This window comes from Schistosoma haematobium, chromosome 3 (genome assembly GCF_000699445.3).
Source record: "Schistosoma haematobium chromosome 3, whole genome shotgun sequence".
Classification (NCBI taxonomy): domain Eukaryota; kingdom Metazoa; phylum Platyhelminthes; class Trematoda; order Strigeidida; family Schistosomatidae; genus Schistosoma; species Schistosoma haematobium.
Genome location: NC_067198.1, coordinates 5,056,900 through 5,081,294, shown reverse-complemented (window position 1 = coordinate 5,081,294; position 24,395 = coordinate 5,056,900). Strand labels below are relative to the sequence as shown.

Sequence of the window (24,395 nt, the reverse complement as noted above, 5' to 3'; positions counted from 1 at the left end):
TACGAAATTGAGAGGACGAAAATCGAATGTCCGGTGCTTTAACCAGGTTGGTGGATACGGAGGATCCACCCAGGGGGGTTGTAAAACCCTCATCACAAACCAACGATGTACATGGGCTGCAGGATCCTAAGGAAAAAATGGCGTATTAGCCTATTGTAAGTGACCGGATACCATGGGTCTGCATCTCCTCACGTTGCTCCACTGCTCTATGGATAAGACCTTCAGGTCGAAGGCTCGGGTGTGGCCACATCAGAAAACCACCGGCTTCAGTTTGGATACCTGGGAAGTATCCCACCCCTCACACAAATCGAGTGATTTTTATGGTGCATGTGTATTCGGTACCTCCTTGTACCAATGTTTGTATGTTTAAATAAATAACAATAAGTTACTCGAGTGAAGTATCATGAAAATTACGGCGCTATAGACTTGTATTAATCTTTTATGCTATTCTATTTTACATTCTTATCTGAATGTTGGAATCTCTATTGTAAGCAAAATTAGTCAATTCAGAATCTCAATGCATATGTCAATCACTGGATTGATTGAAAGTTTAAAGCCATAAAATTTGATTGAATTTTTAATGCTTTCAGATTATCTCATTATTAATATTTTAACTGAATTCTGATCAGTTTTATTTGATCTTTATGCGGATTGATTCGATATAGTCATTATATCATAAGTTTACGTAGAATAGATGGAATATAGCTAGCAGTAGAGTTAATGAAGTATGTTTCGTCCCGTTTGGTACTGGATATATATCTAAATTCAAGAGTTGATATTTGTTGCTTATTTGTTTGACTTTTCAATGTATAAAATCTTTTATGGTAGGCGATTCGACTAATATATATTATTATATCATTCCTAAATTTCACTGCTAAATTACAAATCAATATACTTTATTTAAGTAGTATTAGTAGTAGTTTATTTATTTATTTGAACACATAAGCATTGGTACAAGGAGGCACCACATAGATATGCGCCACATAAATCTCATTTGATTTTTGTGAGGGCTATGATACTGCCCGGGTGCCCAGAACGAAGTAGGTGGTTCACTTAGGCGGTTACACCCGGAGCCTTTGGCCGAAAGGTCTGATCCACAATGCAGTGGAGCAAGATGAGGAAATGCAATGCCATGGTAGCCGTTGACCATCGATTGGTCCATACGCCATTTGTTCCCTCAGGATCCTGTAGCCGATGTGCACCATTGGTTTGGAATGAGGGTTATTGGACTCACTGTGTTGACCAACCCGGTTAAAGCACCGGACACTCGCTTTTCGTCCTCTGAATTTCATAAACAATACCCGCGGTGTGAGAATGCAGTGAGTAGGACTTCCCTGTCAGAGGCTACATGCACGTAGCGATGTGAGAGCATTTGGAGAGGTAGAGCGAACTCTCCCCACTCTCGGTCTTACCACGGCATCCGGGGGCATTAATAATAGTAGTAGTAGTGGTAGTTAACAAACACAAATGATTTGTTTTACCTTTTTAAAGAAAATCTGTTTTCTAAGAAAACTAACTATTAAATTGTTGCTTGACTACTAATTCTTTTCCTTTCTGTTTAACAAAAAGATACTTGATTTACTGGGAAAAACCTAAGATTATCTTAATGATTGTAGACTACTGAAGCAGTCAGGAATTTGATAATTACAATTTAAGCACGTTATTAAATGATTGTCGATCGATTAAATTAGTGTTATTTAATCAATATCAATACCTTTCAATTTTGTTTGTTTGTTATTTCATGTATTGGCACAAATATACGGGCACACTTATTATGTACCTTGAGAGAGTATTTCTTTATTGCTTTCATTCTAATCTAACTACCAGCACATATTGAATTCTTTTTGGGTATATTCTAATAAATCAACACTAACTGCCGATATAGAGAGAGATACCAATTTTATAACGGTTCATGTTTGTTAGGTGGTGTTTTTGTTTTGTTATGTTTCGTTTGTTTGTTGGTTTATTACACTCTGTTGGTCTCATGTCAATATATACGTGTGTGTGTGTATGTGTGCATGCGCATGAACGTGTGACTAAATCTATCTTATGAAGTAATTCAGTAGCTTGGTTCCTGATTAAGATCATTATTGATTTGAATTTCAACAGTTATGTTATAAATTTCAAATAATCCACTCATATCGAGTTGAACAGTTGAATAGAATCATCAATTCTAAGTTATTAGAACTCTAGTTCTCATCGGAGTACAGAAGTTTGTATTGTGTAGAATAGTTGGATATCTTCTAATGAGAAGGACACTTGTATGATTCAATACCCTGAACTTGATTACAGTTCTCAGCGCTAAATTTGCAAAATTGCAATAAATTTTCTGTTTTACAGGCATTTAACGAGTGTATATTCAATATATATATGCTCATATTGGCACCTCTATCTCTGAATACACAGTAATCTCCTCTTATTTGTCTTAAAAGAAATTGAAAGAGTAAAGTATACGGAACACCGTAGTGAAACATGTTGAATCACTCAATAATTATATTTCATGAAGTTGCATTATTACAAGTTTTTATTATACATAATTAGTAAATAAAGAATAAATTGGTCATATGAGAAGTCGTTTGATAATTAGGAATTCATGCACTACTCATGTGTTTAATAATCAATTTCGGAGATTTATGAAGATTGTAATATCTTGAAAGTTGAATTCACGAGCCAATCTAAGCTAGACCACCACCATTGAAAACGTTGGAAGCATTGGACACAAGATCATGGATCGATTGAAGTTAGACATTAACACTGTTGTATGTCGGCTCAGCAGTCTAAAGGTTAAGTGTTCGGGCGCAAGACTAAAGGTAATGGGTTCGGTCATTGCTTGCAAGATAGTTGGTGTGCATTGCTGAGGAGTCCCGTACTAGGAGGAAACAGCCGTCCAGTGCTTCCAGGTTTTCAATCGTGCTCTAGCTGAGATCAATTCATGAATTCAACTTTGAAAGTATGTCATTATTGTTAAATAGTCATTGTCTATTACTAAATTTCATTTGTATTAGATTGAATGATGAGGAGGTAGGTTGTAACAGATGAAATTGTAGATTTTCAATGTACTTCTGTTCATGTTTGTTCTGAAATGTTGTGGTGGTGTAAACACATGTTGTAAAACGCTAACCAACTTGAGATAATGGAGAAGATTTTTAGCTCAGATGGAGTTTTGTTTTCTGAACTGAATGGTTTGGTCATGGAGTTCTTCTGAACAACATTATTCAAACAAACTACAGGTTAAAATGGAATATTCTTATTTCTTCATATAGGATTCACAGCTTATCCTGTTGACTTCAATCTTGATTGTTTATTGTTAACCTTTTCACCTATTATTATCTGACTCTTTATTATGATTGTATTTCCTTTTGGTTCGGCTTTTAGCTTCATTATTGTTCATGCCTTTTTCTTATTGACTGATAAATCAAATCGATTTCAATGTGTTTGTTGATTACTGATTGACTTAATAGGAATACCAAGCTTCTAGAAATTCGTGTTCTTAGCATTTTTTTTCAGTTGAATATTATCCATATACATAGATATAAGCGAAGATTTATCATGGCGTTTGGTAGTTAATTGATATTCACGTAGGCAAAGATGAGGGGGCAGGGGCATTCATTGGTAGCATGTTGTCTAATAGTTAATTTTTTTCACTACTCTGCTATTCAATTACTATAATATCCACAAAACCCCTCTTTCATTATAATCAATATATGCTGACTAGTTACTGTCTCCAAGAGCTGTTTCATGGAGTTCTAGGGAGAAGCAGTGACTAGTGAAGATCAACCAGATCAGTTGTGAGATAGTAGCTCACTGAAAACAGTGGTGAATGTGTCGCTCAATTTGGTGGATTGGTTGAAGTTAGACATTAACACCATTGGATACCGGCCGTCTCAGTAGTGTAGAGATTAAGCGTTTGCGCACGAGGCTGATTAGTCCTGGGTTCGAATCCGGCGGGGGCATGATCGTGGATGCGCATTGCTGAAAAGTTCCACAATTGGACGAAATGACCATCCAGTGCTTCCATGTATTCCATGGTGGTCTAGCTTTAATTCACTCATGAATTCAGCCATTAAATTTACTAATAATATCCACAGAACCCCTTCAGTTGAAAGGTAAGGTTGCTAGTGTGTTACTGAGTTAATTGTTCGTTACATTTTTGATATTTATACTTTTATATTTTTAGAAATCAATAACATTTATCTAAATGATTGTTTCTCTTCTTTTCTTTTTTCTCTTTTCTCTTCTCTTTTTTTTCTTCTTAGACTATTATCAATGGGTACCATTAGTATTAGGTTTACAAGCTATTCTATATTATATTCCACGTATTATATGGAGTATATTCACATATAATCGTACTGGTACAGATTTACAAAATTTAATACGTCAAGCTAATTTAATTACTAAAGAAGATGGTGAAAAACGTCAAAAAATGGTACAACATATTGCTAAAACATTAGAATTATTATTATTTAATCGTCGTGAATATCGTACAATGGATACATTGAATAATTCATTTCGTCGTTCATTATCATTTATGCCTGGTAAACGTCATGGCAACAATTTAATTTATGTTTATTTAACTATTAAAATCTTATATTCAATTATTGGATTTTTTCAATTATATTTAATGTATTTTTTTTTACGTTTTAATTCATATGAAGGTTATTGGTTATTTGGTTATCGTTTATTAACTGATATAATAAATGGTAAACAATGGACAGAAACACAAATTTTTCCTAGAGTCGGTATGTGTCGGCATACATTACAACATGTTGGTGCTAGTAATACATTATTTGCACAATGTGTATTACCAATTAATATGTTAAATGAAAAAATTTATATTTTTTTATTTTTTTTTCTTGGTTCCATTATGTTACTAACTATATTGAGTATACCATTATGGTTATATCGTATGGGTTTAAAACAACGTCAAAGACATTTTATTAAAAGATTTTTAAAAATTGCTGATGTTTATGATCGTAATGATCCTAAAATGGCATTACTTACCGATCGTTTTATGAATGAATTTTTAAGAAAAGATGGACATTTTATATTACGTATGTTATCAATGAATGCTGGTGATTTAATTACAGTAGAAATTGTATGTAATTTATTTGCGGATTATAAAAAACGGTTTATCGGTATTGATTTTCGTGGTCCACCACCACCACCTATTGTACCGAAATTACATAATAATAAATATCATGATTTTGATGGTTATATTACTACAGCAACAACAACACCAGCACAACATCATTCAAATGATATAATAAAATTAAATAATCTTGATAAAAATCCATCTGGTTTTATAAGATTAGAAGAAGGTGGTACAGCGAATTTACGTCAACGACCAGCAATTCCATCTGCACCAATTTATTCAGAGAATTCAATTCCACCAGCATATCAATATGCAACTGGTATAAAAGATTCAGAAATTTATCCATTAAGTATTGTACGAAATATGCCACGTGATACTACTAGTACACCAATGGAAACGAACACTAATGTTACTAATTCAAATCAATATACTCCTAAAAAAATTGATGATAATATTATTGTTCATGAAAAAGAACAATTGAATAAAGTTCCACAATATACTCCAACGGAAGTATAATATTTTGAATACATTTATTACTAGGATGGGGGAGGGGAAAGTGAAAGTGTAGGGGGGGGCGTGTGTGTGTGTGTGTGTGGATGGATGGATGGATGCATGCATATAAATAATCCAATATATGTGTGGTCACTTCTTTATTTGATGGCATATCTTACGTGATTGTTTAATCATTGTTAATAAATTATAGTAAATGATTATGTTGGTTATTCCATTTGTAATCTTTATGTACTCTATGTCTATGTTATATAATGTGAATAACAAACGTTTTTTTTTGTTCATATGTTCATTTTTGACTATTCTTCTTGTTTGCTAGACATTAAACATTGTAATTACTATATACTATGTGTTCCCTCATTTCTCTTCTTTTTTTTTGTATACGAACTTTGTTTGGTTTGGTTTTTCTAAAAAAATTTTTGTAGCATTCGTTTTGATGTATGTTTTCTTCTACATTTTTAGATACACAACTGGTTAATGGTTTAAAAAGAGATGTAACTGCCTATATGTTTGCGATGATTATGAAGGTTTACTTTAAGTTGTTGTTAAGTTCATGATTTAAATCTAGGGGTATACTGAATGTCAGTTACGTTTTAGTGTAGAATTCCTTGATCTTTTAGGAATATTGAATCTACAATCTTCAGTTCTTATATTGTTACCGAGTAGTAGCATAACAGATATCAAGGTTTTTTTTTCAATGCTCTTTGATGTTTAGTAGTATGTGTGATTGAAATAGATTTGTGATTTAAACTATCAATTTAATAGTGTCCATAATAGTCATCATTTCTGGCGACAATTCATCATTTAGAACAAATGATTCGTTTAATAGCTTACGGAGCTCTACAACTTTTTCTAGATAGGTTAAATGGACATTAAGGTTTAGTGAAGTAACCGAATTGATAGTATTTTTGGTTGATAGAAAGCATCCAACTATATAAATATAGAACAGCTAGCCAACTGACTGAACAGTTTATTACATAATAATGGATCTTGCTGTCACAGGTAATTTAAAAATTATGAAAACAATGGTTATAAAACATTCATCATATCAAAATATCAGAAGGGGTTTTGTGGAGATTTTAGTAAAACCTGGAAGCAATAGAAAACAGTTTCGTCCTAGTACATGCCTCCTCAGCAATACGCATCCGCGATCCCGCCCCCCGCGAGATTCGAACCCAGGGCCTGTCAGTCTTGCGCGCGAGGGCTTAGACCACTGAGCTGGCATCTAACGGTTTTAATGTCTAAATTCACTAGGACGAAACGTCCGTCCAATGCTTCCAAGTTTCCCATAGTGGTCTAGCTTCGATTGACTCATGATTTCAACTATTGATATCAAAATGCTTTACAAGACGTAGTGAAATCGATAACCAAATTATCTGTAGGTAGTTGTTAAAACCGAAAATACAATGATTATTTTTTCACAAAACATGGCCATTCTGTATTATTTTTATAACAGTATGCTTTAAGCAACCACATAATTGGTATACGTTATGATCTCTACACCTATGATAATGAATCTTGCACATTTACTACTGCATTCCCGTTCGGTATACCATTTTACTTATATATTTGAACACATTGGTACAAGGGGGCACCAGATATATATGCGCCACACAAATCTCATTTGACTTGTGTGAGGGCTGTGATACTGCCCAGGTGCTCAAACCGAAGCAGGTGGTTTTCATGGGGAACACAACCGGAGCCTTCGACCTGAAGGTCTGATCCATAAGGCAATGAAGCAACATCAGGAGATGCAGTGCCATGGTTCATATGCCATTTGTTCCCTCAGGATCCTGTAGCCGATGTGCACCATTGGTTTGGAATGAGGGTTTTTCAACAGCCCTAGTTGGACTCACCGTATCCACCAACCAAGTTAAAGCACAGAACATTCTCTTTTTATCCTCTGAATTTCGTAAAGAATACCCGTGTTGTGAGAATGCAGTGAGTAGGACTTCCCTTGTGGAGGCTATATACGCGTGGCGATGTGAGAGCATTTCGAGAAGTAGAGCGAACTCCCCCCACTCTCCGCCTTACCAGGGCATTCGGGGGTAATTCAGTATACCAGGTAAATTAACCTCTTGCCTTAACCACTAAGCGCATTAAAATAAAAAGGGCAGATCAGTAGGTAGAAGTGTTTTCATATTATTTATTATTCATGACGTTTAATGTAAGACAACAATATGAATAAGTTGGTAATCCCACTAAGTATACAGTTGAGACGTTTTCGATAAGAAATGATTTAATATATTAATAAATAGTTCACATTAGTAGCTAACTAGTGCTGGCTTGATTTTATAAATCAAGTTTCAATGTGGATACAAGTTTAGGTATTTCAACATCTCGTGTACTATACTTTGATTTGATGTAGTTGCTGATTATCGTTAAAAAAAGTCCCCATGACCCCGGTTTCTTACTAGTTGACAGTCATTAGTAATGGTTATTTGCAAAGTAAATATCTTAGTCCTACAGAAGGTCAATCGCCACCCGAATGACTCGACAGAAACACTTTAGAATGCGGTTTCAAATGTCGCGGATCTGAATCCTATTAGGAGTATCAATTTTCTTAAGTTACAGCTATGTCTTGCAGAAGAGACATAATAAATAATCTTATCACTCCTATCAATCTCTACATACAACCTTTGTATTTGTATAGGTGTGGATATCGTGAATCATTTTCAGTCCTGATAATGGAAGAAGACAACATTGGGAATGTTTTTTAGATAAAGTGTAAGACAACGTCGATAAAACTTCCTCGGTCTTTGTCCAGTATGTGCCGATGAAAGGTAATAAAGATCTTCACGGAAAGCGATACAATCATACCAAATTTATTATCTAGTCTATTTAGGACTGCAATTAGATGCATGTATAAAACAGCAAGTAGTAGTAACAACAAATTTCTGAAGCTCACTTAAATGTTAAAGAATGTCAATCATCTGAGCTAATGGTATTATTCTCCCCATAAACCTGTCATTTGTCAGACAGAAAAATAACTGAAAAACTTACGCCTGTTACCCCTTGTAGAGGAGCATAGGTCGCTCATTAGCATTCTCCACCGAACTTTGTCCCAGGCAATCCTTTCCAGTTGTTATTTGTCCTGATGTCTGCTTCCATGCAGTGTGTTCTTTGATCTTCCTCTTTCCCGTTTCCCTTCAAGAATCCAAGTTAGAGATTACCTCGTGATACAGCAATTTATGTCCTAACCACTTCCAACTTCTTTCCTTAATTCCCTCCTTATCTGGAAGTTGGTTTGTTCCCCCCCACAGTAGGCTGTTGTTCATGGTATCCGGTCAACGGATATTGAGAATCGTGCATAGACTATTGTTGATAAATACTTGTACTCTTTTGATGAGGGTTGTTGTAGTTCTCCAAGTTCCAGCTCCGTAGAATAGAGCTGTCTTGACGTTCGTATTGAAGATTGTGACTGAAATTGATTGAAAATTGTTTTGAGTATGTTATTCAGTTGTAGGAATGTTGTCCTTGCTTTGCCAATCCTCGCCTACATCAGGATCACGTTCATCGATGATGTCATTCAGGTAAATATTTGAAAGCTTCCACCTCTCCCAGAGTTTCTCCATCAAATGTTATTGAGTTGGTGTTCTCCGTGTTGTATTTGAGGACCTTACTTCTTTCCTCATATATATTGAGGCCTACTGCTTCACAGGTTGCTGCTACACTGACTGTCTTCATCTGTATTTGTTGGTGTGTATGAGGTCGAAGATCTAGATCATTTATGAAATCCAAATCTTCTAGTTGCATCTGAACTGTCCATTATGTTCTGTGTTTCCTCTCAGATGTCGTGCTCTTCATAATCCAGTCAACCATCAGAAGAAAGAGAAAGGGAGAGAGTAAGCAGCCTTGTCTATCACTGGTTTTCACCTACAATGATTCTGTCAGCTGTTCTCTATGCACCACTTTGCAGTGTGGTCCGTTGTATGAATTCAGGATGATGTTGACGACTTTCTCAGGTACACTATAGTGTCGAACAAGTTTCCACAATGTTCTACTGTCTACACTGTCAAATGCTTTCTCATAGTCAATGAAGTTGATGTATAGTGACGAGTTCCATTCAATTTACTACTCAACGACGATCCGTAGTGATGCGATTTGGTCTGTGCACGTCCGATTCTTACGGAATTCAGTCTGTTGATTTCGAAGTTGGGTGTCTCCTGAATCTTCCATCCGGTTGAGCAACGCTCTGTTGAAAAATCTTAGTACTGACAGTAGTGTGATGCATCTGTAGTTCTCACATTTGCTGAGATCTCTCTTTGGTATCTTGATGTGGTGTCCTTCTTCTTGGTCCGCTGGCATTTGTTCTTCCCGAATCTTCCTGAATAGAGTGTGAAGCATGTTTGCAATTACTTCTATGTCTAACTTTGGAGCTTCAGCTGGTATATTATCGAGTCTGCTGCTTTCCCAATCTTGATTTGTCTGACGGCCATCCTGATTCCTTCGATTGTTGGAGGAGTTACATCTATTGGAAGGTCTGTGTGGGCTGCCTCGATGTCTATCCAAGAGTTACTCGAATTACTTCACCCAACAATTCCTCTGTTTTTGAATCTCAGTGATTGATTTGCCTTGTTTGTTCTTGACTGGTTTCTCTGGTTTACTATATTTTCCTGCCAGTTTCTCCGTCATGTCATATAGTTGTCTCGTATTTCCTTCTCTTACAGCTTTTCCGCCGCCTGTCGGCTATAATGCTATTCTTCACTTGCTTGTTCGCTTCAGTGTATTCAGCTTGTGCCTTGACTTTCTCGTTTGTTGTTGATTGCTGTCTTCTTGTTCTTCCTTTCTTGAATCTCGTTTAGGGTTCCCATAGAGATCCATTCTCTATGATGGTGCTTCTTGCAGCCCAGCACTTCCTGACATGTCGAAGTTAGTGCTTCCTTGATCCCATTCCAGTTTTCTTCTATAGTAGTTTCTTCTTTCAGCAGATCCTGTAAGTCTTGGAACCTGTTGTTGAGAGTTATCTTGAATTCATTGAGTTTATTAGTATCTTGTAGGGAGGTCGTGTTACTGTTTCTCCAGTTGTCCAGTTTTTCTTTAGCTTCAGTTTCGTCTTGGTAACCATCAGTTGGTATTGATCTGAAGCTATATCAGCTCCTCTCCTGATTCTCATGTCTTCCATTATCCTTCTGAATTTTTTATTGATACAAATATGATCTATCTGGTTCTGCGTGGTGTGATCCAGTGAGACTCATATAGCTTTGTGTATACGTTTGTGTGGAAATATAGTGCCTCCTATAACCAATTTGTTGAATGCAAATCTCTCCTCATTCTTGTTCCTTTCTCTCAGTCCATGTCGTTTTATAATATCTTTGTATCTGGTGTTGTCCATTTGGACTTTGAGGTTTAGACTTACCACTAGGATGTTGAAATCCTTTCCTGGGCACTTCGCCATGATCGATTGCAGCCTCGAGTAGAACTGATATTTGTTGTCGTCGTTGCTATCATTGATGGGTTCATAACATTGGATAACACTCTTCGTGATTGTCTTCTTTTTATTTTGAAGGAGGCTTTGATGATCCTGGATCCATGAGATTCCCATCCTGTAATTGTATTACGTGGTTCTTTGGATAGCGTCAGAGCAACTCCCTGAGAGTATGGAGCATTTTCTACTTCGTGACCGGAATACAGCAGCATCTCTCTCGTATTTAGCCTTTGTTGTCCAGCTTGGGTCCAATTGGTTTCTCTGATTCCCAGTACTGCCAAGTTGTATCTCCTCATTTCCATTGCTATTTGACTGGTCTTCCCGGTCTCCCACATGGTCCGGACATTCCATATACCTATAAAAACTGTTGCTCTGGTTTTTAGAAGAACTATCGACCTCGTGACTTCTGAAGAATCTCGGCTTTCATCATGAGGCGTCATAATGCTTCTTTCATCTAGGAGGGCAGAGTCTAAATGGTTTGAATTGTTTATTTTGGTTAGCGCTTTTCTTAGCAAGGTTATTTTCTACAGAGTGGGGTTGTTGGCCCCATGATCAACCCTCCTTTGCATAGGCTTGGAATGGGCGGTAACCCTAGAAGAGATACAGGTGAAGTTAGACTGAAAAAACTACCCAAGTAAATAAGCACTTAATTACTGTTTTTCGATAAGTAATTAGTTTACGAACTATAAGAATAATTAGTGGTGATAAATACGATTTTACAGATTAAAATCATGAGTCAATTGAAGCTAGACCACCATGGAAAACCTGGAAGCACTGGATGGCCGTTTCTCCCCAGTATGGGACGCCTCAGCAGTGCGCACCCACGATCCCGCACCCCACGAGATTCGAACCCAGGACCTACCAGTCTCGCGCCAGGCGCTTAATCAACTAGACCGCTGAGCCGGCATCCAATGGAGTTAATGTCTAATTTCAATCAATCCACGAGACTGACAAGTCCTGGGTTCGAACCTTGCGGGATCGTGGATGCACGCTGCTGAGAAGTCCTATACTAGGACGAAACGACCATACGGTGCTTCCAGATTTTCCATGTTGGTCTAGCTTCAATTGACTCATGATTTCAATCTGTGAAATTTCTAAAATCTCCGCAAAACCCCTTCTGTTACTACAGTACGATTTGTTCATTTCTCTTAAATTCATATGAGAAAACTCTAAGAAGCATGTTTCCCACGTGATCAAATTATGACCCCCCAAAATTAAAAAAAAAAAATGACCCTAGTTTGTTTGACATAATTCTAGACTGAGATAGAATGTGGAAAATAATTTACTGGAGAGAAATCTTATTCCATAGCTGTTAACATTAGATTATTTCGATGAACTTTGACCTGTGCTAGGGTAATCGTCTAGAAACCTTTTTTTCATAGAGGAAGGATATTTTTATCAGTATAGGGTTGTGAAGATTATCAAGTGTTTGATTGAGATCATGAATCAATTGATGTTAGACCACTATTGAAAACCTGGAAGCACTGAACGGCCATTTTATCCTATTGTGGGATTCCTCAGCAGTTCGCGAGCGGGATTGTGACGATTGTTGAGTTTATATTGATATCATAGATGGATCAATGTCAGACCACCATATATTTGTAAAATCTCAGCGATTGAATTTTAAGAGATTTTTGCGGAAATGAACATAGTTCTCGCTTCAAAAGTCTTTTCCTCATCACGTAACAGTGAAGCAGTAACATTTACGAGTCCAAATACACTTCGGTACGCTTCATTCATGTACATGTGATCTTAGTTCAGATTTTACACTGACATCACTATGCGGGACCATTTACTAATATAGATTTAAGTAAAAACGACTATTACTACTTATTAACTAATATTTTCTGGAGAATCACTGAGGACTTGATGTTCATTCCGTTACTTAAAACCAGTACTATTCTCTTAAAATACCATCGTGTTATCCATTTAGCTACTAAGTCCAGATAGCCACTCACCTCTGTTATGCAGGTACATCTAGCTGGATTACACTGCGAATCACATTCCATCTATGCTATACCAACTTTTGTCATAATGGATATATCGAGGAAATCCACACAAGACGCTCATATGTCAATAAAGACTGATCAGAGTTCAATGAGCAATATTAACGACGAGATCATGCAAACAATTTCAAAGGGCATATTTATAGTTTAGCAACCCATATTCACATTTTACTCAAACTCGTCACTCACTCTTGATGGCAGTCCAGTGCTTCCAGGTTTCCAACGGTGGTCTAACATCGATCGTTTCATGATCTAAATCAAAAACTTAATAATTTCCGCAACCGCTATCCTTTTAATTTTAATCATTCACGCTCAACTAGATACAACGGGTAGCGTTTGCTAATACACTGAAAGTTAACGTGATGAGTCTATGATTATTGTAGAGAATAATTTTGTTAACTTTATTATTGTATTTGTTGTCATTTAGCCTTGTTGGTTGGATTTAATTAGTAGAACATTAATTAAATCTTTTCACAAACAACAAATCAACCATTGTGTTCATGATTATCACCACTAAAAATGTATAGAAACTTAATCAGCAACAACGTAGAACTTCATACGTATGTGCATCAGTTCGACTTGTCATACCACATTAGCACAGAGATACAATTGTCTATTCAAATTCTATAGTGGTAGAGGTAGTTAAATTATAAGCAATAAACAGTAAGATAGAGTTTGAAGATGTTATTCAAGGAGTATAATCCAGTGAAAAATATTTGGAAAGAGAAGAAAAGAGGGACATGAAAAATTCAGAAGATTAGAATTTAAGAGAACACAAAGAGTGAATGCCACTTACTTTCTGTAAAGAAACTAAGCGTACTTAATCATTGCCATCACTAATTAGAGTTAGAATTTGTATAACATTGAGGTTTAAATTAGGGATGATGATAAACATTGCTAATAATACGATATTTGACGTAACTTGGTTAGATAATTTGACAACTAATATACTACGATACTGTAGAGATGAGAGCTACACCAGGTAGTAATAATACTGAGATTAGAAACATCACAGTAATCAGTATTGCTGTAGTAGTGAACCTAAAAGGTCATGGTATCGATTTAGGTCAACTTTAACTGTTAGCTGCTTATTTCGTTATGGATATATGAACATAATTTGTGTATACCGTAACTTCCTGTTTATCACGAAACATACGGGCTGACCTAATAAATTGCAAATAAAATAAATATGATAGATTTGTTGAATGTGTGAATAAATTTACATTGATTGATTAGTGTACGGTGAGTGATCTAGTAGTCCAATTGTAGATTATCCAAGGTGTACTGAACATTGATTTTGTTCTAGTGAGCACTCATAAACCACCGGACTTCTAATTTAGTGGAGTCCTGCCGTGGAGGCAGTGAGATACTTGCTTACCAATGGCGCAAAAAGATAATTACACGATATTATGACATGTAGATCTCAAGATACCAACTGGATGGTATGAAGTTTAGGCACTCTCTGACACACTTGTAGATCCTGGGTTTGATCCCAGTATTGATGAGGAATGCCATACTAAGACGTCACAGTTATTCAATAATTCCTGATTTTTAGTGGCTTCTTATCTAAGGCCAGTTCTTGCTGTCGCCTAAATAATCCGACCATCTCCACAGACCCATCGTATTAGTAATAAATTAATGTATTAGTTGAATTAATAAATTAATTGGATCTGAACCATTATGGGAAACCTGGAAGCATTGGACGGCCGTTTCATCTTAGTATAGGATTCCTTATCAGTGCACATCTACAATCCGGCCTCTCCTGATTCGGACCTAGGGCTAATTGAACTCGCGTACGAACACTTAACCTCCAGACCACTGGGCCGGCTGGTATCCAACAGTGGTAATGTCTAACTTCAACTAATCCACCGAATTGAGCGACATATACACCATTGTTTTCAGTGAGTTACTATTTCACAACAGATCTGGTTGAACTCCACTGGTCACGGCTTCTCACTAGGACTCCACGAAACAGCTCTTGGAGACAGTGACTAGTGAGCATATATTGATTATAATGAAAGAGGGGTTTTGTGGATATTATAGTAATTTAACAGTTGAATTCATGAGTCAATTGAATCTCATGAAGTGAAATCATGGATGCGCATTGTTGAAGAGTCGCATACTAGGATGAAACGGCCGTCCAGTCCTTCTAGGTTTTCCATGGTGATCTAGCTTCAATTGATTCATAAATTCAACTATTAAAATGATTAAAGTCTCCACAAAATCCCCTTTTGATAATTTAACTTCAAACAATTAATAGAATACAACTATTCTTATGATATAAATATCTGTATATGATTATTTGTATCCATCCAACTTAAACATTGACACAAATCAATATGATTATGACCTGTTCGAGTGAAATAAAATAACAAATAGTAATATAACCAAATACAATACTACAATATAACAACAAATCTAATCTATTTCTATTTGGTCACTTTATTTTGTAAATATTTTAAGATATTACTTATTTGGTTAATTTTCTTACAACAGTAAACATTTTTCTAAAAAAAGTTCATTCTTATTATTTTTATTTGATTATTATTGTTATTCGTGGATTGGTTGAAGTTAGACATTAACACTGTTAGATACTGGTTGGCTCAGTGGTCTAGAGATTAAGTGTTCGAGCACGAGACCGATAGGTCCTGGGTTCGAATCTCGTGGGGCAGGATTGTGGGTGTGCATTGCTGAGGAAGTCCACACTAGGACGAAACAACAGTCTAATGCTTTCAGATTTTCTATGATGGTTTAGCTTCAATTGACTCATGAATTCAATTATTAGATTATTATTATTGTTAGATTTGATCTTATTAGATTTAATTCAGTGTTGTAATAGAAGCATTACTTAATCGTTCTTACTTTGAATAAGTCAAACTAATATAAATCATAATAATTATTGTCTTAATTCACAAGCATTATAAACAAAGATGGATAATGACTAGTAGTGGAACTCAGAACTCGCGTCTTATCCTATTTAGGACTCATCATCTCAGAGTTAATGTTCACTCTAGAATTCAAACTGAGTACAGTTCGCTTCAAACGCCATCGCGTTATCCACCTAGTTACTGAGTCCTGATATCCACCTGCTTGTGCAATGGGATGAAGTTATATTCACTTGGTATTGTTTTACTTGTATCTTCCCATTGTTATTTAGGACTGCAATTCATGAGTCTCATGTTAACATATGTGCATCGTGTGTGGATTGCATCGATATTGCCTCAAATCACAAGCTTTTTTTAGCAAAGATGGATGATGGCTAACAGTGGAATCCAGAACTCGCGTTTTATCCTATTTAAGACACATCAACTGGATGTAACTACATCTCAGAGTTAATGTTCCCTTTACGACTCGAACCCAGTTCGTTCTTACTACTTTTATATTACTATTATTATTATTATTATTATTATTATTATTATTATTATTATTATTATTATTATTATTATTATTAGATTTGATCTTATTACATTTAATTCAATATTGTAATAGAAGCATTGCGTAATCACATTTTTATTTCGAATCAATCCAATTAATATAAATCATAATAATGATGATGAAAACTAACTATTTAATTAAATAATAATCAATAAACATTAGTAATTTGATTTTATTCAAAATCAATATTTAAGATGATTAGTTTAGATCTGATTATTTGATCAGGGTTCATTTTATTTTTATGTTAAGCTGTGACCAGTGGAACTAATCCATGTCGGGTAGAGACAGGTATCTACCTCAGTACAATGGAAGATGGTCACGCAATTTCATGGATTGTTTGAGGCTAGATATTAGCTCCGTTGGATGTCGGCTCAGTGGTCTACTACATTGAGCGTTCGCGCGCGACACTGAAGGCCCTGTATTTGACTGCCGCTTGTGGGATCGTGGATGCGCACCGCTGAGGTGTCCCACAATAGAACGAAACGACCGTTCAGTGCTTCCAGGTTTTCAGTGGTGGTCTAACATCAATCAGTTCATGATCTCAATCAATAACTTATTAATCTCCACAACCCTATACTAATAAGAATCATAATAGTTTATATATATACTGTACAATATGAGATTAGTTTGTATCAAGATCTGAATTCAGCTTTAGGAAAAACTCGTGTGAGATTGGGTGAATGGTTTTTTTCTTTTTGCTTAACATAAAAATAAAATGAACCCTGATCAAATAATCAGATCTAAACTAATCATCTTAAATATTGATTTTGAATAAAATCAAATTACTAATGTTTATTGATTATTATTTAATTAAATAGTTAGTTTTCATCATCATTATTATGATTTATATTAATTGGATTGATTCGAAATAAAAATGTGATTACGCAATGCTTCTATTACAATATTGAATTAAATGTAATAAGATCAAATCTAATAATAATAATAATAATAATAATAATAATAATAATAATAATAATAAATAATAATAATAATAATAGTAATATAAAAGTAGTAAGAACGAACTGGGTTCGAGTCGTAAAGGGAACATTAACTCTGAGATGTAGTTACATCCAGTTGATGTGTCTTAAATAGGATAAAACGCGAGTTCTGGATTCCACTGTTAGCCATCATCCATCTTTGCTAAAAAGCTTGTGATTTGAGGCAATATCGATGCAATCCACACACGATGCACATATGTTAACATGAGACCGGTCAATTGCAGTCCTAAATAACAAGTCATGATTCTAAGAGCGTTTCGTGCTATTTGGGACTCGTCAGCTGGATGTACCTGCATCCTAGAGTTGATGTCCACTCCGCGACCCGAACCCAATACCATTCGCTTCAAACTTAAATAATAATAATAATAATAATGATAATAATAATAATAATAATAATAATCACCTGTTTAGTCCGATTCCCACTTACTCCCAATTTTTGGTGACAGTTTCTTTTTATTTTAACAATAATTCCTATGCCTCTCATCGATTACACAATGTCATTTCTGAAATAACTCGTCATATAATTGTCACTAACCATTTTGTTTTCAATATGCTAGAAAGAAACATCAGACAATTATGTGACTCAACGAGGTGGCTGACAGGGGGAATATAGTAAACCCGAGCGATCAGTCAAGAAAAAAGAAGGCAAGCTGACCACTGCTATTCGAGAACAGAGGAATAGGTGGCGAGAACACTTTGGATAATTCTCGAATACACTGGCCCTACTGAACTGACCGAACATCGAGGCAGCACACGCAGACGTTCCTTTATATGTCGACTTACCAACGATTGAAGAAATCAACATAGGCGTCAAGATTGTAAAGGTAGCAGAAAGACGTGACAACATACCAACTGAAGCACTGATGTCAAACAGACGTAAATGCGAAGTTGTTCCACGTTCTATTCAATAAGATTTGAGAGGAAGAACAAGTACCACCGACAGACTGGAAATGAGGACTCATCATCATCAAAGAAAGGCGATCATCTGAGCACGTGTGTGGACTACTGAGGCATCAAATCAACATCAGGAAAATTTTACAACAGAGTGTTGTTGATGTTGGAGAGACCCAGAAAATTCCTCGAAAATAACCCAAAGGGGTCATGAAAACGCTAGGAAACATTTTATCCAATCAGCACTAAATTGAAGTATCTCAGAAACATCTAGACAGTGAAGAGTCACGTGTCACATTTTCGATTGGATGATTACCCATCCTTTTCTCTCGTGTTCAAGTTGTCGTGTAGATTTAGCCTCGGGGTTACTAAAAAGCTTGAGCGACCGAATCAAGCGTTCAGTCAGAAGATTTATTAGTTCAATACGATGAAAGATTCGGTAGACGCTTAATTGTGAGATCAACAGGCTGAATTCTTTGAGGATCGGACGTTTACAGACCAAATCGCAACACTACGAATCATTGTTGAACAATCAATTGAATAGAATTTATCACTATACATCAACTTCTTTGATTATGGGAAGGCATTTGACAATATGAACAGGAGAACATTATGGAACCTTCTTCGACAATATGATGTACATAAGAACATCATCGACATTATCCGGAATTGATACGACGGACTACACTGTAAAGTTGTGCATGGAGGACAGTTCACTGATGTATTCTAAGTGAGTACTGGTGTTTGACTAGGATACTTACTCTCGCTCTTTTACTTCCTTCTGGTAGTCGATTGGATTGTGAAAACCATAATATCTCATAGGAAGCATGGAATACGTTGGACAGTCTGGATGCATTCAGACATTTCAAACTTCCCAAATGACCTAGCTCGTCTATTCCATACACACCAACAAATACAGGTGAAGGCAGTCAGCATAGCGGCAACCTGTAAAACAATGAGCCTCAACATACATGAGAGAAAATGAGGATCTTAAAATACATCAGAACAACTCCACTCCAATCATACTTGATAGAGAATCTATGGAACAGGTGGAAACTTTCAAACATCTCCATGGAAGGCATCGTAAATGAAGGTAGAGGATCTGATGTAAATGTAAAGACGAGGATTGGCAAAGCAAGGACAGCACTCCTACTGTTGAAGAACATATGAAACTCAAAGCAACTGTCAACCAATATCAAAGTGAGAATCTTCAATACTATGTAAGGAAACAAATCAGCATCCATATGAAGAGGAAATTAAGAAGAGATTCTGGAGGCAGATAGAACATACATTGTGAAGACCGTCAAAGTGTATCACGGTGCCGTAACTTAGGTTTCTGAAAAAAAACAGAAAAGTGGAAAGCCGAACAACATACTTCATCAAGAATTGGAAGCAGATATCAAAATGATGAATAACAACTAGAAAGGACTGAAAAGCATTGTCCAAAACAATGTTTGATAGAGAATACTGTTAGTTGGTTCATGCTTTTCTACATAGGGTAAGGAGGAAACCATCTTGTATTGATGTGAAAACGTCCTTTAGTGACGAATGATCTATTACATAGAACTCTAAAGCAATGTAGCATAAATTTCATCAAAATATTTATCTACAAACATTATGAACTGTAAATATTTTATATAATCAATATAATACATGACTTTTCGTGAAAAAAACGTTCAATTTTTTTCGTATCTGGGCTGTCTTATTTATTGATTAGCTTGTTTACTAAAATGTTTCTTTCTCTTACAGATTTTTCACTACCGCCCTCACTCACTCTCTCTCTTTCACACACACACACACAAACAAACAAACATAAACACATGGATACACTTTCTCTCTGTAGTTCTTTCCAAATGAATGGATGACCTTCTTTTTTCTTGTACCAATATATGATTCACCGTCATCATTATTTTATGCTTCTGTTTTTCTATAAAAAGATTATTAACACTATAAGTTGATTCTGTTATTATTGGAAATAAACAAAGATGGATAGTGGCTAGCAGTGGAATTCAGGACGCGCGTTTCGTCCTATTTAGGACTCGTCAGTTGGATGTACCTGCATCTCAGAGTTGATGTTCAATCTGGGAATTGAACCCAGTACCGTTCTCTTCAAATACCATCACGTTATCCAATTATCTACTGAGTCAATCTTTGCTTATAAAGCTTGTGACTTAAGGCTATATCGAGGGAGTTCTCACAGAATGCGCATATGTGAACATGAGACTGATGAATTGCAGTCCTAAATAACAATAGGGAGATGCAAGTAAAACAACACTAAGTGAATTTAACTTGATCATTATTTGAATGAATAAACAGAATGGAATGAGAATGAGACCAGTCTATGATCTCCACGAAACCCTGATAAAGTAAATTACAATAATCAGCACACTAAATTACTTGAGATACTAGTGAGTTGGGAGTGAAACACTTGTTAACAATTGTATTCGTTTATCGTTAATCCACTGAGGTTGAAATTGTACTAGTGGTTACCAACACAATGGTCTCAGTGGTTAACCATCTACTTAAAAAACTTGAAGACTCTACATAGGACCCCTGATTCGGTTTATATGTGCCTACTGATGAGGAGGCGTACGCTAAAGTAGAACAACTTTCCAGTACTCCCTGGCTTTTAATCGTCTCCAAATGTGATCAGTTTGCGAAAAATGCAATCTACAAATTAAATAAATCTTCACAAACCCCTTCATATATATTAGGAGTTTAATTATTAAAGACAAACTGCAATTAAACAAATCTAAGTCAATAGGTACGTTGAAATTCTTTCGAAGATTGTCCATATACTTTTCTAATCATAAACAGTTAGACAAACCTTCTAAATACACATTTATACAAGATCAAGCCAAAATTGGCTGTGAGTATGAGAGACTATTACTAATAATTTGAGAATATCTGAAGAATAGTAAGTCGTAGGATAATAGTCAATAATTCAAATAAAAGCTTATAATAATGAAAGGAATAAGAATATACATATTTTATGGTCACTTAATAGTTATACAATAAGAATATTCGTATAATATTAATGCATAAGTTATTCCTAACAGTTATCATTCATTTATTCTTCGTCTGGAGATAACACTTCTCAATTAGCTTTTCATCATTACCCTACACTCATATTTAGATATGTATAGTTTACAATAATGAAATAATATTATTAGAATGGGTTTTGTGGAGATTTTTAGAAATTTCACAAGTTGAAATCATGAATCAATTGAAGCTAGACCACCATTGGAAACCTGGAAGCACTGGACGGCCGTTTCGTCCTAGTATGGGGCTCCTCAGCGGTGCGCACCCACGACCCCGCACCTCGCGGGTTTCGAACCCAGGACCTACTGGTTTCGCGCGCGAGCACTTAACCATTAGACCACTGAGCCGGCCGGCATCCAACGGTGTTAATGTCTAACTTCAACCAATCCACGAAGTTGCGCCACCGTACACCATTGTCTTCAGTGAGTTCCTATCTCACAACAGACTTGTTTGAACTCCACTGGTAATAATAATCATCGGAGTAGGTGCGCTACGTAACAATTGTATAGTGTCACAGTGATTGCATAGCTGGAATAAAGAGTATCATAATAATCCAAGTAATTATTCAATAAATCAAGCAGTTGCTACGTTGGATACCATTTACAAAGAAGAAGGTAACAAAATATTTTGATGAATGGTCAGTAATATAGTAGTTATTGTAAGAATCAATAGATGAATGTTGAGAATAAGTAAGATACAAAAAGTAGAAGAAATGCGAAAAGAGTTTACTAAAGTTCTGTTACCAACTCACTCCTATACCGATGGTCAAGGTAATAAGATTGATTGTATAAACTTCTTTTGAATGCAGTGGTTTGATTTGTGAACTTGAATACCAATGGTTTTAGCAATGTGCAAAAGGCGAACTCTTAAGCCATTGATTGAATATGGTGGATAATCTTAAAAGCTTTATTCAATTCAACTTGATGAGCTGTGTTCACCAAGTAAACGTGAATAGAACTCTCAATCACTCTTACTTGTTCTTTGCTCAATCAAGACGGATGGTGCGATGAAGGACTTGGCGAATTGTACGACCTATAAAATTGGCTTAACAAAAGCATTTGAATTGGTAAATACACATGGATGTGGCAAATTTAAATAGCCTGGTTTTCATTATAGAACGATTGTAGAAAACTACATTCACTTTGGTTGCACTAAATGTTTTCCGTACTGTATTTCTTAACCTTTGAATTACAATTCCTCTGGTAGCATTATTTGAGAGTTGTAATTTTAAGGACAGTACTTTCTTCAAATCAGTTTATCAAAATATTTTGTTAGCGCCTTCTTTGCAAATTGGTTCACCAGGGTGCTTGATACCTGTGTGGTTGCGCCACAGGATTGAGCTGTACTATTCAGATTGTAGCGTTAAAGCCTGTACGGTGTCTGGTTCCCTTGTTAAACGGGGTTGAGCTGTACTGTTTGGGTTTTTACATGAAAGTCCGGATGGTGTCTGGTTCTCCTAAAAACCAATGTAAAATTATCCTGGCCCACAAGGGTATATTATATATATTATATAACTTCTTTGCAAATGGTATCCAACGTAGCAAATGCTTGATTTATTGAATAATTACTTGGATTATTATGATCCTCTTTATTCCAGTTAATCAATATTACTTTTTATTCACTGTGACATCATAAAATCGTTACGTAACGCAACTACTCCGATGATTATTTCATTATTGTAATTGAGAATAAATTTCTTTTCTCCATGAATTTTTTCTCCACTAAAGATGTATTGAGTTGGTTGAAGTTAGACATTAACACCGTTGGATACTAGTCGGCTTAGTGCTCTATAGGTTAAGCGTTCACATGTGAGACCGAATATCCTGGGTTCGAGTTTCACTTGCAGGATCACTGATGCACACTTCTAAGAAGTCTTATACTAGGACGAAACGGTTGTCCAGTGCTTCGATTAAGAGATGTATAAGTTAGGTTGTTATCTCTCTAATAAATAAACATCATTTTAAAAACTAAATTCTTTTTCTATATTGTCCCTTATGAAATAGAATGAAATTCATTCTAAATAAAGAATTAATAAACATAATGATTGTTCAATAGAATATAATGCTATTTATCTAATGATCTATCAATTTCTAAAACCTTTTTTCTCCTTCTTTTTTTCTTTTTGTTTTCTCTCTAAAAAATCTTCTCTTTGTTATTTTGACCTGATTTTAAAACATCTTTATGTTATTTAATTTTGATTGGCTTGAACTAAACAAAGTATGAAAGTATCATATATAAGTATGGATATAATATTGATAAAATTACAAAAAAAGAAACAGATTTATATTGAACATCTTGTAGATTGTGATCATTATACATAACTGTTTTCTTAAACTTTTGAACTAATTATTTTCAATAGTTGAGATTATGAGTCCATTGAAGCTAGATCACCATGAAAAATCTGGAAGCATTGGATGACTGTTTCATCCTATTGTGGGACTCCTTAGAAGTGAAAACTTTTACGATCCCGCCTTGTGAGATTCGAGCCCAGAATCTGTCAGTCTCGCTCGCGAACACTTAGCTTGTAGACCATTGAGCCGGCCGGTATCTAATTGCGGTAATGTCGAACGTCAACTAATCCACGAAATTGAGCGACAAATCAACCAATGTCTTCATTGAGTTACTATCTCATAACAGACACAGTTGAACTCCAATGGTCATTATCTTCGTCATAAAATTTCTTTAGAAGTTATTGTGAATCTACTTAATCAGGAATTTAAGTAATATTGTGATGTGTGCTGCTGATATCGACAGATATAAGTAGTATGTACTATCAATAGAAAGTGGTGGATGGTTAAGTTAGAAGAAAATAAAATGAGAACAGATAATGAATGATGTAGAAACAAAAGAACAATCAATTCTGAGATGATTGATTGACTTGTTGCAAGTGGAGTATTTCCTGTATGGTTCTCAGATATTCTGTAATTTTGTATTCAAATACATTCGATTGTCTCTAATTGTGTTCTCGTTCACTACAATACCATCTCATTGGT

General features: G+C 35.6%; 1 protein-coding gene across 1 annotated transcript in view; it reads left to right on the top strand.

Annotated features, from left to right (window-relative positions):
* INX2_4 (Innexin inx2) overlaps nt 1–9,246 on the top strand; it is a 38,268-nt gene extending 29,022 nt beyond the window's left edge. Inside the window, exon 5 of the mRNA XM_051212839.1 lies at nt 4,257–9,246. Within this exon, the coding sequence (XP_051068762.1) occupies nt 4,257–5,608 (1,352 nt within the window). The 3' untranslated portion in view covers nt 5,609–9,246. The remainder of the gene's footprint in view (nt 1–4,256) is intronic.
* The last annotated feature ends 15,149 nt before the right edge of the window (nt 9,247–24,395 follow it).